Below are 15398 nucleotides of genomic sequence, written 5' to 3' on the forward strand. Positions count from 1 at the left end.
ACCCCAGAGCGATGCCGAACAGTTTGGGCAGACGTCACTGATACTGCGTTGGTAACGTGGTAGCTGTCTGTCTCTCTGTCATTCCATTCATTCCAACCCCAACGGCCCGTTGCCATCAACACCGACAGCCACACCGAGCTCCGGGAGCCGAGGCTACCCATCATGCCCTATCACTCTTCCCACTCTCCTTTACTCTCTCCACAACCACACTCACTACCTCCTCCATCCCTCCTCGATCCACCACATTCCTCACCAGTACCTCTCCACGCTGACCTCGTCGTTGACGCGCTTCCACTCCACGCCGACCGACCAGGAAGCTCGTCATTGATGAGTGCCGCAGTCGGGCGCCGATTCACCCCATCGTCCGGCCACGGCCACCAGCTGGGCCATCACCACCACCCACGTCCGCGCTCCTTCTCACGTTCCTCCTCATCCCCTTCGCCCCCTACCTCGCCGCGGACACGCACCCACGGGCTACCAGAGAAGAAGCGTACCTCGTCGCGCACCGGTCGCCGACCGCAGCCACAGTCCAATCCTTCCTTTCATTATGCAGGCAGTGCGAGTTCAGCTGCATTCGTCGCATCGGACGAGGAAGGCAGCGACCGCTTCGTGACACTCCACCCAGACGACACCGAGGTCGAGCACCGCCGGGCCCCGCCCATGCGGTCCAGTCCAATACCGCGACCCGTACCCCACCCCCGTGCAATGACGCCGCGCATACCCGCCGACGTCGCCGCCCATCCCTTGTCTCCCCGGCACACCCTCCTCCCACACACTTTCAAGGCCGGTCCACTGGCATTCACACTCACACGCAAGCGGGCCGAGGACGCGATACTGCTAGGCGCTGTCGTCGCGGGCATCACCAAGCTCACATACACGTGGAAAGAGGTCGCACTTGCAGGCGGTGAGTCTATGAGATGGATTTGCTGACCTCAGAACTCACTACACTCCTCGTCCTGAGTGTCGCGTACGTTGCATTGCGCGTGCGCCCGGTCGAAACACCCGCATCACCAAGCCGCTCATCTCTCCCCTTGGGCGTGGCCAACCTCCGCGAGCGCTCCTCTCGACGAAACAGCCAGGCATTTCCAACTGCCCAGCCAAAGGAGGACGACGGGCCCGTTGGAATAGGCAGTCGAGGATGCATCTGGGGCACCGAAGAGCGCGAGTACCGGTGAGCTTGAGCGTCGAACGTCGCAGCTAATGCCAGTGAGTGCCTCGACGACGGCGCACTCTTCGCGCTCCTCCTCTCTCCCTTGACTGCTGCGGCGATGCTGCATGGTGCGCTCACGCGTCTCGCTGCGCAGCCACCCACGGCTACCCTCCCCGGTTGGGCGATCGAGCAGCCGCTCATCATCCCGAGCACGCCCGTCCGGCGCATTACCGACAAGATCCCTGGACCCGTCGCGCCTGGGTCTGAAGGGGACGCGATCCGCGGGCTCAGCGCACTCGCGATTGCCCGACGCAACCTCGTGCAGCTCTTCACGCTGTTATCATTCGTGCTTCTCATCCAGCTCACCCACTCGCTGCGGCACGAGATCAAGCTCGCACGTGCGGTTCCCGGCTCGCCGACGATGGGCAGCGGGAGCGAGAGCGATACGCCGTCGCGTCCACAAAGGGCGTACTGGCGCAAGTACGGCGAGTGGCGGCGCAACCGCTCCGTTATTGCGTTCGCGTTCTTCGTCACCGGCTGCTGCGTTGTCGTCAAGATCGCAACCGCCTACATTGGCCATGGCGTCTGGAGCGGTGCGTGTGCTCTATGGCCACACTGACCCCAGACATGTCGCACTCCGACATTGTGATCGCAACGCTCTTCTATCAGTTCTGCCTCTATGTGTGTGTGCGCCTAGCGCGCCGTGGCTTCACGCTTGGTGAGCTCGGCATCGTCACGCACGCCGCCACGGCTCTCTTCATGGAGACTGTCAACATGACGCGCTCCAAGATCCCCATCTTTTCCGAGTCGTACATCAAGACGTACCGCCTTCCCACACCACTCCTCATCTTTCAGCTCGCTCTGATTCCGGGCTCGCTGCTGACAGGCTTCCTCCTGTCGCCGCTACTGTACCTGAGCCGCAACATGGCACAGCGGCCAATACATCGCCTGCGCTTCCCGCACGAGAAGCCGGCGCACCGTCGCCTCCTCGCTCTCGGCTTCTATGCGGGCACGGCGCTCGTCGTCGTGGGTGTAGTGGGCATGTGGGCGCGCTGGATGCTCGGACGCCGAGACCCGTGGTTCTGGGCGCTGCGGTTTATCGTCGCGGGCCCACACATGTGGACGCGCCCAGTATTACTCGCATACTGGGGCGGCCTGGCGCTGTTTTCCGTAGCCGCGTGGCAGCGGCAGCTGACGCGCGCGCGGCGGCACAGGACCTACGCGGTGTCGCGGGACAGCACATCCTCCACAGTCAGCGTGAGTACGTCTGCTCTCGGGGTCGAAAGAGTGACGTTGCGCCCACTACGCACACAGCCTGAGCCGAGCGTTGCCACACAGATGATGGACCGTGCAGACCAGAGCATGTGGACTCTCAGTGTCAACGCGCGCCGCAAGAGTTTCCACTTCCTCGCGGTGGCCATGTTCATCCCTGGCGTGACGTTCGACCCAGCGTTCACGCACCTGAGCTTCTCGGTCGCCTTCGCTGCGTTCACGTTCGCGGAGTATGTGCGCTACTTTGCCCTGTGGCCGCTCGGCGCGAGCGTGCACCTCTTCCTCAACGAGTTTATCGACCATAAGGACTCTGGCACGGCGATCCTGAGCCACTTTTACCTGCTTGCAGGCTGTGCCACACCATTGTGGCTCGAGGGGTGAGTTGTGGTGTAGGACCTGGCTGGTCGAAGTTCACGGTTCTCTCTTACCCTCATCCCCCCCGTCCTTGCTAACCGCAGCCCTTCTCAGATACTGGCGCACTTTGGCGTAGTTTCGCTCGGCATTGGAGACGCGATGGCGTCCATCGTCGGGCGCAAGATCGGCTACTTGCGCTGGTCTCCCGTGAGCGGCAAGACAGCTGAGGGCAGTTTGGGCTTCCTCGTCTCTGTCGTCGGCGCCGCATTGGCGATGTGGTTGGTTGGCGCTGTCGAGCGCTTAGCTCTGCTGCCATTTGTGCTCACTACGGCGCTGGTGACGCTGCTCGAGGCCTTCAGCGCACAGAACGACAATCTCGTGTTGCCAGTGTATGGGTGGGCTATTGGCACGCTGCTGGGAGTGTAGGGGGGGAGGAGGCATTTTCGAGGTAGATGTTGGCAGATAGTGACTCTGCATGTGCATGTCATGTTCCATTTGTTGGGCCCAGCGTGGGTTGAGGGGTTCACTCGTGCGAAGTCTGACACGATCCACAGATCAGTGTCCAACTGGGCCCCAGAGCTACCCCCCCCCCCCCCCCCCCCTCCTCCCCCCCTCCCCTCCTCCCCCCCCCCCCCCTCCTCCCCCCCTCCCCTCCTCCCCCCCTCCCCTCCTCCCCTCCTCCCCCCCTCCCCTCCTCCCCCCCTCCGTCCTTGCATCGTACCTGACAATCTTTGGAACAGCATGGAGGGGCGAAGAGGTGCAAGTCGCGAGCGCTTGGCGATCGTACACGGGGTGTGGGTGTTGCTATAGTCGCTGTACATCTGATAGCGTGCAAGCAGCAACGGTTCTCGAGCTACAGCAGAACTGCCTGCCCATGCAATTGTGGTTCCAGAGACGTCCCCACCTGCCAACTAACAAAAGAGAATCTCACCACTGTGAGTCGAACACAGGACCTGCGGATGTATGGGCACTCTCTTTCAAGAGGCAGGTTATCAGATTACAGTCCGACGCTCTACCAACTGAGCTATGGTGAGGTTGTCAGAAGACAAGAATGTTGGAACTTGCAGCCTCTAGTTCGGTGCTGAAGGTCCTCGAGGTGCTGCAGGTAGCTAAGCTGCGGCCCTACTGTTAAGGAGTGAAGTGTAGATGCATAGAACGGTGTAACGGGCTAAGTACTTCTAGGTCTAGGTGCGGAGGCCTGTGTGATGAGGACGGACTAGGAGTGGAGGGAACGGAAGCAAAACTACTTGAGGGTGAGGTTACCCGACAACTGTAGATTCAGTTTCCAACAAAAATATGATGGTTTTTCGGTGCGTACAATAACTGCAAACCACCTTCGGCCGATAATGATGTCATAAGTCTCGGTTGAGTCAACCCTCGGCGACGGAGACACCGAGGCTGAGTGATAAGGGCGGAGTCATGCATCGGTAGTGGTACGATGGGCGCACTCGGATTGCGCGTGGATGCGGCATGGCACATTTCCATGGCGACCTCGAGTGTCTTCAACACCACGAAGAAGTGGATAGATGCGTAGCAGTGCCTGCTGATGCTAATGTTGACGTTGATGTTGATGTCGATATGGGAAATACGGGAATACCATGGAAGATTACGGATGACAGACACCCCGTGTAATTTGGGTATTTGAGTGGGCAGACTTTTTTTTGTAGACATGTGTGCGGTTTCAGGGTCCAAACAAGGATTATCCAAGTTTCCAAGTCCTGTGTCGCGCCGTCCCTGTCGTCTCTCCGCCAATGCCTCATTTAAAAACCCAGCGCGTCCATCCTGACCTTGCTTTGTTCCCCACAAAAAATCAACCCAGCCAAAATGTCTGCCCCCGCTCTCATGATCCAGAAGCCCGCCCCGTGAGTTATACGAACCACGCCGGTGGTACAGCTGCTGACGCTCAGCGAGTTCAAGGGCACCCTCGTTAAGGAGGGCGAGTTCCACGAGGTCTCGCTTTCCGACTACAAGGGCAAGTGGGTCGTCCTCGCCAGCTACCCCCTTGACTTCAGTGAGTACTGCATTTCGACGATTTGATAGGTCTCTGGGACTTTGGGAAGATGTTTGGTCCCACCGAGTGACTTGCGGAGGGGAGGCTTGGTGGTGGCGAGCTGTTTTCGATCGGATTCGGGTTATTTTCTGGACTGGACTGGCCATGCTTGCCATGCAGCGTCGGGCAAGCTTGCCATTAGCTCCACTAGCTCATTTCGCACAGTCTAGCACGTTTGTGGACGTGCTGGTCCGGTGAAATTGCCTGTTATCCTTTCGGTCTCTGCTCGCTTCCGGTGTTCCACGGACCCACAGATGCGACGCGTACCCGTACCCAATGCAGATGCTAATTCTAGCCTTTGTCTGCCCCACCGAGATCCTCGCATTCAACAACGCCCTCGAGCAGTTCAAGGCCATCAACACCGAGGTCATCCTCTGGTCGACCGACTCGCAGTTCTCCCACCTCGCCTGGGCCAACACCCCCCGTAAGGAGGGTGGCCTCGGCCCCAACCTCAAGATCGGCCTCCTCGCCGACCCCAGCCACGCGGTTTCCAAGGCCTACGGTGTCCTCCTTGAGGAGGAGGGCGTCACTCTCCGTGGCACCTTCTTCATCGACCCCAACGGCACCCTTCGCGCCATGCACGTCCACGACCTCCCCGTCGGCCGCTCGGTCGAGGAGACGATCCGCGTCATTAAGGCGTTCCAGTTCACCGACGAGCACGGTGAGGTCTGCCCGGCCGGCTGGGAGGAGGGCAAGGACACGATCGACACTGCCGACGCCAACAAGTACTTCTCCAAGCAGTAAGCGTCGCATTGCGCCATCCCCTACAACCCCGTTCCTCCCGCACACCCTATAGAGCGTAGATGGAGTATGGGCTTAGAGAGCAGACAGGAGAGAGTAAGAGTTTGAAGTGATTGGCCTGGCTTTGGCCGACCGATGGATCTGTGTGAAGTGACGCGAGTGATTCGAGCTGCGGTGAGACCCTTGCAAAACATCATTGCCTCTGCCCTGTCCCCTGCTTTGTTGCCAGAGGTTCAGCGTCGCCAGTGGCCCATGCGTCGTCCATTCCCCAATTTCCACAAAATTCCATCTTTATCTACCTGTTCTGGCGTCATCTGTCTTGTCCTACTTTCCTTTCCCCCTTTCCCCCGAACATGCGAGAACAGGGCTGAACCACGTGCGCAGTGGCGACGATGCGGCCAATGCCAACAAGCGCAAGGAGCCCGGATCGGCCGAGAAGCCTGGCAAGCGTGCCAAGAACTAGGCTCACGTCGACGAACGACGTCCCTGTTGTAGTGATAAGAGATAACAAGAGCTCGGGTTAGAGCGTGTAGAGTCCGTATAGATTGTATGGACCGGTTGTCAGTCTCGCATCTCGTGCAGTCGAAGACGTTCTGAGTAGTGCGACCCGATATAATTGTGCTCTTGAGGCCTCAAGGCTGATGAGGTGGAACGGTGGTGTCAGGATGGTTAAAATGGTGAAAAAAGGGTGGATGACCGGGGCCGTTGTCCTCTCCTCTTCTCGCCAAGCACCGGACTGAACCGTGCCGCAGGGGTGGCCGAACGCCCAGTCAGGGGATCAGTCTCGGCGACAATGGTCCGTTGCCGTGTCCCGTACTAATACATATTGCTTTTGCTGATGCAGTCTATACGTATGCTGTGTCGGCGGAGATTGAGTGGCAGCGTCATCGGCATCCTTGGTCACTCGATTTCGCGTCGTTAGATAACGCGACTTTGGCGGTTCGAGCCCGGAGACTCCGGGCTGTCAATGGAGAGGTTGAAAATAGTGCCGACTTCCAAATGCACTCCATCTGTCCCCTCATCTAGTCGAGCTCGTCGGTGTGGATCTCCTCGATCTTAGCTGGACGGAGGTCGCCCTTCGACATCGTCGTGCCAGCCATCTCGGGCATCTCGGCGGGGACGGGCATAGGCTCGGCCACTGCTGTCAACTCTGATTCACTTCTCTCAAGCTCACCGGGAGTGGGTGTGAGCAGCGTCTTGACGATTCCTTCAGCGGTCAGGAGGACCTGCTTGCACACGGTGCTCCACGCGCCGACGCTTACAGAGCCTGCCGTCAGCTACAGCGATTGGCTGACCTCACCCCTCGGCGCGCCAGGGAACGCGAGGAGCCATGCAACGGGACCGGGCACCCAGCCGGCCGGGACATAGAACACAGGTACGCGGCGGTACCACCACGCGAGGAAAAAGGACGCGCCGGTCGTAATCACCCAAATGAAGGTCGAGAAGCGGACAGTGAACGACGCGCGCGCCGAAGACAGCGTGTTGTCTGTCGTTAGCCATTCGATCCTTCAGAGCTGCGCTCACTCGTCTTCTCGAGGTCAGCGAGCCCCTTGTCGACCTTGCGCTTGAGCTTGGCCCACTTGGCAAACTCGTCCTGGCTGCTCGTCTTGCTCAGCTCGGCCTTGTCCTGGAGCACCTGCGCGCGGAGGCGCTTCTGTGCCTTCTCGGAGCCGGCGAGGAAGAGCCGCGTGTACAGGCCAAACGCGAGCTCTTGGAGGGCCGTCTTGCCGACCCAGGCGACGAGTTGGGTGAGGAGGACGAATAGGAAGACGACCACCGGGAGGTTGAGGTTGGCCATGGCTAGGATGTCAGTAGTGGCCAGAGAGGACCAGTCCAAAGAGCGTCATTCATGGCGCTGCCTATTCCCGGAATGTGTGTCGAGGAACCACAGAGAAGGTTCCGCTTGTCCGCGCTGAGGAGCTGTTTACTTGGTCCCCCTTCTTGAAACGGGTTGTTACGTCATCTTTAATAATGAGTCATACCTCCCGTCATGGTTTGCATGATGATACAGATCGGTCGCCATGCAAATGCCACGCCGTTTCTGTTGACACAAACAACCTTGATCCCTTTCATCAACATCATTCCCCTTTCGCCGCGCTCGCCGCTCACTCGCACCAGGCCCACGCTCACTCCCCTCCCCCGCCTCCACACTCTAGCTTCCACCTTTGCCATCATCTCACGTCAACGTCAACGACAATACATCATACCATCTCATGCTTACGATTGCACGGAATTCACCCTAACGCCTTCCCTCTCAACAGTGTCATGTCCTCACAGCATGATGCGCGACACACTCGTGATCCAACCCATCACGGCCCGCGACCTTCCTCCGCCAATGGGCCAGAGTCTTCGCGAAAACGAGCAGCGCGAGAACAAAGTGCGGGGCCACCAGAACCCGAGAGGAAGAGGCAGAAGGGAGTGAGTGCGCGTGTCGACGCCGGGGCTGACAGACAGAAAGGGCGACAAAGTAAGCAACTAATCCGTCTCGATACTGACATGAAGCGATCTTCAACCCGAAGCCAGTGCAACGGTCCGCCGCGGAGGAGGAAGACGACAGAGATGTGCCACTCCCACCACCACCACTCAGTGTCAAGGCGACGGCTAGCCAGCGCCTGAAGGACAAGGCTGCTGCGATGGCGTCACCCGCACCGAAACGATCAAGGAGTCGGACGCCAGCAGAGTTTGATGACAGCGAGGAGTCCGGCCTGTCCTCGAGACCGCAACCGATGAATCTGTTCCGGAGCGCGAGGCCAGCGCAGCCTGTGCCCAACCTCAACTTCCGGAAGATCGCAAAGCCAAGGGCATCCATGGCGCCACCACCGTCTCCGGGTCCATCAACATTCACAAGCTCGCACCGTGCGCCACGACGATCTATGCGGCCAGACCAGGTCCTCAACGATCATGTCGTGCCTCTTCCGCCTACCGACACGCCCGTCATCATGCGCAATCGCCATCTGCGAGATACGGTTTCGCGGCGGTCGTCAATGGGCTTCCGTGGCGGCCGAAGTAGCTCGAGTTTCGACAAGGGCGAACCAAGCTACCCCCACTCGACGATCTCACACACCCAGTTCTACAGGCATTTGCCTCCAGAACGACCCGAGCCGCAAAAAACGGCGTGGTTAATCTCATGGTGTGGGAAGAGAGCGTTGGAAGAACGAATAGACGCCACCCATCGGAAAGGCCGAGAACGAGCAGCGAAACCGGACATGTTCGAGATCGACAAACTGCTGGGTGACATCATGGACGGCTTCTCCTTCCAACTAGCGCAAGGGCGAGTGGACACAAACGTGTTTGCGCCACCTGGCGAGTCGGGGTCCTCAATGCCGATCAAGCCACATCCCCGGAACGTCCAGAACCGGAAGGCACAGGAGAGGGAGAACACCATGATCAAGAAGTGAGTCGAGTGAACTGGCGTTGCTGACCGTAGGATGAAGGACGAGGAGCTGGCATGGAGTCATGTGACATCGCGCTCGAACAAGATGCAAAGCGACGGCATGGCTGTGTTGAAGGCTCAGTATCGGCCCGGCGTCGAGCCAGAAGTGGATGAGGCTGATCAGGCATCCGTATGGTTTCGATCCGCTCTCTCGGTTGCGGACGAGGTGCTGGCGTCGGGGGAGGACGACATCGGCTCGTCTGCCGACTTTCGGGAGGTCGAGTTCGAGATCGACACACTGCACCAGGCCTCGCATCGCGCCAACCGGTACGCTCAACAATCGAAGCAGTTCCTCGACGGTATCTTCTCGTCTCTGGCCGCCGACCTGCGTGCACGCGAGTGCACGAGCACACTACCGCCCACCGACTCGGACACGCCGGATACGGTCACCGTGCTCGCGACGGCAACAGGCGCAGGAAGTGCACGCGCAGATCCTATGAGCGTGCTGCGTGCATTGGCAAGTTCGGACGCCAAGAACCCGTCCGCCGAGGCAGTGTCACGGGTCCAAACGATGGGTGCGCCGCGTCAGGCCCCTGCAGCGACACCCCGACGGTCGGTTCCACGGCGATCAATTTACGGACGAGCCACGCCAGCTGCCCGATAGTGTTTTCGCTGTTATTATTACTGCCTTCGTATTTTCGCTCTCTCTTTAATCGATGGATACGCTCCCCCGCGGAGCATCTTGCTTGTATTGCCTCTTCATGCCGCAGAGAATTATGACCTAGCTGCGGAGGTGAGACATTTTGTAGGGGTAGATCTGTAGGAAGCTATTCCTGGCAGGCAATTTGCTTCCGCTCGCCACCACCAACAACGGTAAAGGTCGGTTGTTGGCCCCTCGACGTTGTGCATCCACTTACAATACTGCCCCACCCTCGTCGCCATGCTGCGCGCGCCCCCGCGGACAGATATTTGTTAACGATCACGACTAGTCCGACAAGATGATGGGCTTACCGCCCCTCCCGAACGACCCCTATCTCGAGTTCCAACCTGCGTTTGCGTACTCGCTCCCCATCCAGATCCTCCTCACGGGCATTACCCTCACGCTCCTCGTCATCCTCCTGATCCACCTCCTGTGTACGTTGTCTTGAAGGTAACGCTGACGTCTGTCACGACGCAGTACCACTACCCGTTAGCCCCGCTCAACTACTGTTTGCAGTTGGCCAGTGTCATTGCGGTGCTCCTTGGCGTCATCGTCCGCGTCTATGTCATCCTGAGCCACCTCGGCGCCAAGGGTGACCGATGGCCGTACACTCTCGACTATGTCGCTGTGCCCGTTCCCCAGCCCAAGTGGAACCAGGCGCAGGATGCCGCATGGCAAACACTACTCGCCATCAGCAACGGCCTTGCCAATGTGAGATCGGTGACGTGTGTCGGAGCTAATAACAGATCACACACATCCAGTTCCTTACTCTCCTATATCCCTCACGCACTGAGGCGCGCCTCATCTTCGTTGCTCTCGGTGAGGCCGTCTTATGCTATTACTAACGCCAGGTCCCCTGGCCATTGCCTCGTCCGCGCTCTACTACTGCACGTTATCCAATCACTCGCGCGTGATTGACATGGGTGACGCAATCCGGGCCGTCTTCAGCTGCACGCTTCTCGTCATCTTCTCGCTCGCGCTGTTCATCTGGGGCTTCTTAGTGAACCGCGGTCGCGCGTGGCGCCTTGACGGAGGTACGGCCGTGTTTGGCTCTGGCGCTCTCGGTCTCGCCTTAGTGACGACTGCGAGTTCCTTTGTCGCCGTCAAGGAGGAGGAACTCGTCGACTGGCTCCAACACCTCATCTGGGCCGCCGTGCTATGGCAGACGTGGCTCGGATGGTGGTGGTGGGTCGGGGCGGGCATGGGCATCGGCGAGGTAGAAGATATCATGGAGCGCTCGCTTCGCAAGCGACGAAAGGCAGCCCGGCGCGCGCACGCCAAGCAGGTCATGGCTGCGGCCAACGAGGAGGAGAGACCGCGGCGGCAACAAACTGTCACGGGCGCGATCAAATCTGGTACGACTGCCGTCGTTGGCTTCACCTCCAGCCTCGTCCATCTACGGAGTAGCGCCGGCGGCAGCGCACCGGGCTCTGCGGCATCGGCAGCGGGCGCGCCTGGAGGAAGTGTGGGAGGCGGCAGTCTATCGCGATTGCGGATACGCCGAGCGCGGCCCAGACGCGACGTAGAGGAGGGCGTCTCGGACGGCGAGGTTGGTGAGGTCATAGAACTCGGCACCATACGCCTCGAAGAACCCTTGCATCACAGCGAGAACTCGGGCGCGTCGGGTGGTCGCCAGCCACCGAGCAGCAACAGCAACAGTGGCACGAGCAGCACATCCCGCACGCCGTCATTGCACGCCCCGCGCTCCGTCGGCGAGTTTGTCGCATACCCTGCCACCTGGCTTCAGGTATACATCCGGCGCCTGCGCAAGGCGCACGAGGATGCGACGCGTCGGCGCGCAGTCGAGCAGGCCGAGCGCCGGGCGCGTGTCCCAAACATAGCCGCGAGCGCGGATGACGGATGGGGCCTCGGCTCCTTCGGCGTGCGTGAGCACCAGGAGAGCACGTGGCGCTTACAGGAGGCGGACCGCCAGCTTCGCGTCAATGCGCTCCTCGAAGAAGACGAGGGTAAGGACGACGACGACGAGGGCGACGAGGACGACGACGAGGGCGACGACGTCGACCAGGGGCCTGTGCGGCAGCCCCGCAATTCAGCGCGCGGAAGCGCCCAGACCAGCCGGCGTAACTCTCTCGCTCACCCGCGCTCCTTGAGAGAGACACGCGAGGCGCAGACCCAGACTTCGCGGGTGGCTGAGGAGCACGAACACGCAGACGAGGGTGAGTGGGAGGACGTGACGTCTGACGAGGGGCCGAGGCGTAGGGGCAGCGTGCAGTCCCGGAGTTCGCGTGTTCTCGAGGCTCAGCGCGCTGAGATTCCCGCACGACCTGGAGTGACGGGATCGAGTTGGAGCTGGTGGGGCCCGCTGCGCGATTGGCGGCTGCAGGACAGGAGCACGTTCTAGGAGTGGATGTAGAGTACCTGTTGTATGATGCGCACTTGGTGTTCTGTGCCTCGTCGTGGGTCAGTGAGGTTGCGGGCAATTATGGTGCACACTGAGACGGCGCGACTGTCAGTGTCGGTGAAACAGAAAGTGACAGAGGGCGTGTGTCTCAGCCCCTAATCAACATGCACTTGCTATTATACAACACTACATCGCGAGAACAGCCTACTTTGTCTTGCGCTTCCTGCCCTTGCCCTTGTTGCCGAACATCTTAGCCTGAAGCGCGACGAACGCGTCATCGTCGAGCTCTCCGAGGTGGGGTTCCGCCTTGGCCTTGTTCCCGTTCTTCTCTTTGGCGGCGTACTTGGCCTCGAGCGCAGCAAAGTTGGCGGCCCGCGAATTCTGGCGACCGCGGATGAGCGCCGCGAGCGCACCGTCGTCCTCGTCACCCTTCTTCTTGCTCTTCTTGTTGTCCTCGTCGCGCCCGCGCTTTCCTTTGACACCCGAGCCGTAGAACTCGTCCCATACGCCGAGGCGCTTCGCCTCCTCCTCTGCCTCGGCGGCCTCGTCCGCCGCCGCGCGCTTACGCCTCTTCGCCGCCCCCTTGTCGGCGGCACTGCTGCTCCAGGTTTTGGTGCGCTTCAGGCGCCCAGCGGCAATCTCCGCCTCCACGGCAACGACGAAGCGCGCCTCGTCCTCGTGCGTTGAGTGGGGGATACTAGCCATGATACCCTCCAAGTCCCCCTTGGCGTCCTTGTACGCAACACGCAGGTCCTCCAACTCCTCAGCACTCCCTGTTGTCAGCCGAAACGAGCATGGGGATTAACTCACCCTGGTACTTCTTCCTATCCTCGTCGAGGACCTTGCGGTCTACCCCGTCGAACAAGTCGGCAAAGTACGTGTCCCACCCGCCGTCGTCGCCGAACGTGACCTCATCCGTGCGCCCCGTCGCGTCGTACCTTTCGTCAGCTAGGAGGGAAGGAAGGCATACCTTTTCCGCCTCTTCTCATCTGAGAGAACCGCGAATGCGAACCCAATGCGCTGGAACTGGACGGTGAAGACCTCGCGCTCTGCTGGCGCCTTGGATGCGTGCTTGTCCGGGTGGCAACGCAGCGCTGCCATACGATACGCCGTGGAAATTACAGTTGTCTCGGCGGTGCGCACAACCCCGAGCGCGGAGTAGAGCACGTCGGGGTCCTCGGCCTCGTGGGCAGTGAAGAAGGTGAGGAGGGGGTCGGCGGCTTCCGTCATGTCGCTCTGTTGACGTTGAGAGCAATACCAGAGTTGTTAGGATTGATTTCCAAGGGCCAAGGTCCGGACGCGTCGCGGACCCGAGCTCAGGCACGCTCGCGTGGATTTGATCCCGGAGTCACCTGATCTGACCTTTAGGTTGCCCTGTACCCACAAGCGACGTGTCAGTGGTGGGTTTACGAGGTTGTCTATTCTCTCTGATCACCATGGCTCGCTTGTCCGTTTTCTCGCTGCTCGCGGCCCTCCTCGTCGCCCTCGTGTTCGTCTTTGCCGGATCGGCTGAGGCTGCCAAGGGCCCCGTCATCACCAACAAGGTCTTCTTCGACATTGAGCACGATGGCAAGGCCCTGGGCCGCGTCGTCATGGGCCTCTACGGCAAGTGAGTTGGTGTGGCGGTTGTCTGGCTACACTGGGATGCGGTGTAGAGCGGCACCAAAAACGAGGCCTCTTGCGATCCTCGGAAGCGACTGGCGTGGAGGTGACTCACAATACGCGGTTACGACGCGATGGTTGTCGGCCTTGGGTCATATATTGCGATCTGTGTGATCGGTTCTGCTACCAGGTTCACAATCTGGGCTTCTCCAGGCTTCTAATCTCGGCTCCCGGGACGCGATCGACAGCGAATTGTGCAGATTGGCTCCACGCTATCTGATTTCGCTCCCAAATGCAGCCAGCTCCGAGCCCAATAACCCCGCTCATGACATCCGCTCACACACAGGACCGTGCCCAAGACTGTCGAGAACTTCCGCGCCCTCTGCACCGGCGTCGACAAGGACGGCAAGGAGCTCGGCTTCGGCTACGAGGGCTCCAAGTTCCACCGCGTGATCAAGGACTTTATGTGCGCCAGCTAACCAATCCCGGCTGACATCAGGATCCAGGGCGGTGACTTCACCAGCGGTGACGGCCGTGGTGGCAAGTCGATCTACGGCGAGCGCTTCGCGGATGAGAACTTCAAGCTCAAGCACACTGGCCCCGGTGTCCTCTGTGCGTCTGCGCAGAGGAAGAACGCTGACAACAGCTATGGCCAACGCCGGCCGCGACACTAACGGTTCGCAGTTCTTCATCTGCACCGTCAAGACTTCGTGGCTCGACAACCGCCACGTCGTGTTCGGCCACGTCATCGAAGGTCTGGACATTATCCACGCTATCGAGCGGTTCCCCAAGGCCTCGGGCGACCGCCCCAAGCAGGACGTCGTGATTGCCAAGTCGGGCGAGGTGAGCTTTCCTTGATCGTCCGACGAGCAGCGGCTAACATCCAGCTCGAGATTGACCACGACGTGGACGATGAGGGCAACCAGGTACCCTTCCGTCTCGAACTTTGAGTGCGGAATTGATTCTGATACACATGGCATGCACACCAATCGAACACGACGCAACATTTCGAACACACCACAATTTTCCTCCATGACTTGTCGCCTTGATACCCTCAACTTCATACCCAGCTCCTCTCGGCCGAGTTCCAGCCCGAATACACAGAAAACGATCCCGTTTCGGACGCCGAGAAGGCGACCATTGATGCCTCTGATGACGATGAGGAGTACTCCACCATCGCATCTCCCTGGATGTACTTTGCCGGCCTCGCCCTCTTCGTTGTCATCCCCGTTGGCGCTTACACCTGGTTCTACCGCGGTGGGCGAGAGCGCTTCTTCAAGTCGAGCAGGGGCGTCTATGAGAAGGTGAACCCGGCGTGAGACTATGCAGCAGGATTGTCAAGATCAATTCCGTTGGTAGCTACTGGCTAGTCAGGTCGCAAGTTGGCATCAGAGTAAGGCAAGACCAGAGTGACGGTCGTTGAATTGTTGAAGTGCATGACGTCATAGCCGAAGCGAGCATTGTGGTCGAGTTGCACTTGAACAGTCCGCAATGCTGTACCTTCTTCGGAAGCGGAGGCGATAACAGCAGAGACTGAACCAGCAGGGGATATCAACCGCAAACACGTGGGCAGCCGGGTGAGACATGTGACCGCCGAAACGGGAAGCTTAAGAGACAGGTGTCGGGTGTGGCCATTGATAACGCCGGTCGGCCACTCAAACGTCTTGCACATTTACGATGTTGCAGCGTCATGGGTGACACCAGGTACACCCCTTCTGGTTGTCATTGCTGAGGAAACACGAGCAACGCGGGGATTGTCTAGTGTCACGGTCATGGAGGCCGCTTGGCTGCCCG

General features: G+C 59.8%; 7 protein-coding genes across 7 annotated transcripts; 5 read left to right on the forward strand and 2 right to left on the reverse strand.

The window, feature by feature from the left end:
- Positions 1-327: 327 nt before the first annotated feature.
- Positions 328-3202, forward strand: SEC59 (uncharacterized protein; the record flags this gene model as incomplete). The annotated part of the gene is made up of 6 exons (XM_060597819.1): positions 328-904; positions 937-1171; positions 1208-1743; positions 1776-2407; positions 2465-2799; positions 2881-3202. The coding sequence occupies 6 exons, from the start codon at positions 328-330 to the stop codon at positions 3200-3202; spliced, it is 2637 nt and encodes an 878-aa protein (XP_060454674.1).
- Positions 3203-4600: 1398 nt separating this feature from the next.
- On the forward strand, positions 4601-6030 carry TSA1 (uncharacterized protein; the record flags this gene model as incomplete). Its single annotated transcript, XM_060597820.1, has 4 exons — positions 4601-4638; positions 4684-4787; positions 5122-5566; positions 5952-6030. 4 exons carry the CDS (start codon positions 4601-4603, stop codon positions 6028-6030), a joined length of 666 nt encoding a protein of 221 aa, XP_060454675.1.
- Positions 6031-6589: 559 nt separating this feature from the next.
- Positions 6590-7365, reverse strand: GET1 (uncharacterized protein; the record flags this gene model as incomplete). Its single annotated transcript, XM_060597821.1, has 4 exons — positions 6590-6705; positions 6742-6834; positions 6868-7053; positions 7092-7365. The coding sequence occupies 4 exons, from the start codon at positions 7363-7365 to the stop codon at positions 6590-6592; spliced, it is 669 nt and encodes a 222-aa protein (XP_060454676.1).
- Positions 7366-7845: 480 nt separating this feature from the next.
- On the forward strand, positions 7846-9604 carry CcaverHIS019_0207730 (uncharacterized protein; the record flags this gene model as incomplete). The annotated part of the gene is made up of 4 exons (XM_060597822.1): positions 7846-7985; positions 8026-8034; positions 8155-8961; positions 8995-9604. The coding sequence occupies 4 exons, from the start codon at positions 7846-7848 to the stop codon at positions 9602-9604; spliced, it is 1566 nt and encodes a 521-aa protein (XP_060454677.1).
- Positions 9605-9938: 334 nt separating this feature from the next.
- CcaverHIS019_0207740 (uncharacterized protein) lies at positions 9939-12002 on the forward strand (the record flags this gene model as incomplete). Its single annotated transcript, XM_060597824.1, has 5 exons — positions 9939-10074; positions 10134-10351; positions 10387-10459; positions 10492-11522; positions 11562-12002. The coding sequence occupies 5 exons, from the start codon at positions 9939-9941 to the stop codon at positions 12000-12002; spliced, it is 1899 nt and encodes a 632-aa protein (XP_060454678.1).
- A 204-nt stretch (positions 12003-12206) lies between these two features.
- CcaverHIS019_0207750 (uncharacterized protein) lies at positions 12207-13232 on the reverse strand (the record flags this gene model as incomplete). The annotated part of the gene is made up of 3 exons (XM_060597825.1): positions 12207-12775; positions 12813-12940; positions 12973-13232. 3 exons carry the CDS (start codon positions 13230-13232, stop codon positions 12207-12209), a joined length of 957 nt encoding a protein of 318 aa, XP_060454679.1.
- A 206-nt stretch (positions 13233-13438) lies between these two features.
- On the forward strand, positions 13439-14923 carry CPR2 (uncharacterized protein; the record flags this gene model as incomplete). Its single annotated transcript, XM_060597826.1, has 6 exons — positions 13439-13611; positions 13951-14070; positions 14104-14216; positions 14251-14447; positions 14492-14530; positions 14675-14923. 6 exons carry the CDS (start codon positions 13439-13441, stop codon positions 14921-14923), a joined length of 891 nt encoding a protein of 296 aa, XP_060454680.1.
- Between the last annotated feature and the right edge of the window lie 475 nt (positions 14924-15398).

The sequence above is a fragment of the Cutaneotrichosporon cavernicola genome, assembly GCF_030864355.1.
Source record: "Cutaneotrichosporon cavernicola HIS019 DNA, chromosome: 2".
Lineage (NCBI taxonomy): Eukaryota > Fungi > Basidiomycota > Tremellomycetes > Trichosporonales > Trichosporonaceae > Cutaneotrichosporon > Cutaneotrichosporon cavernicola.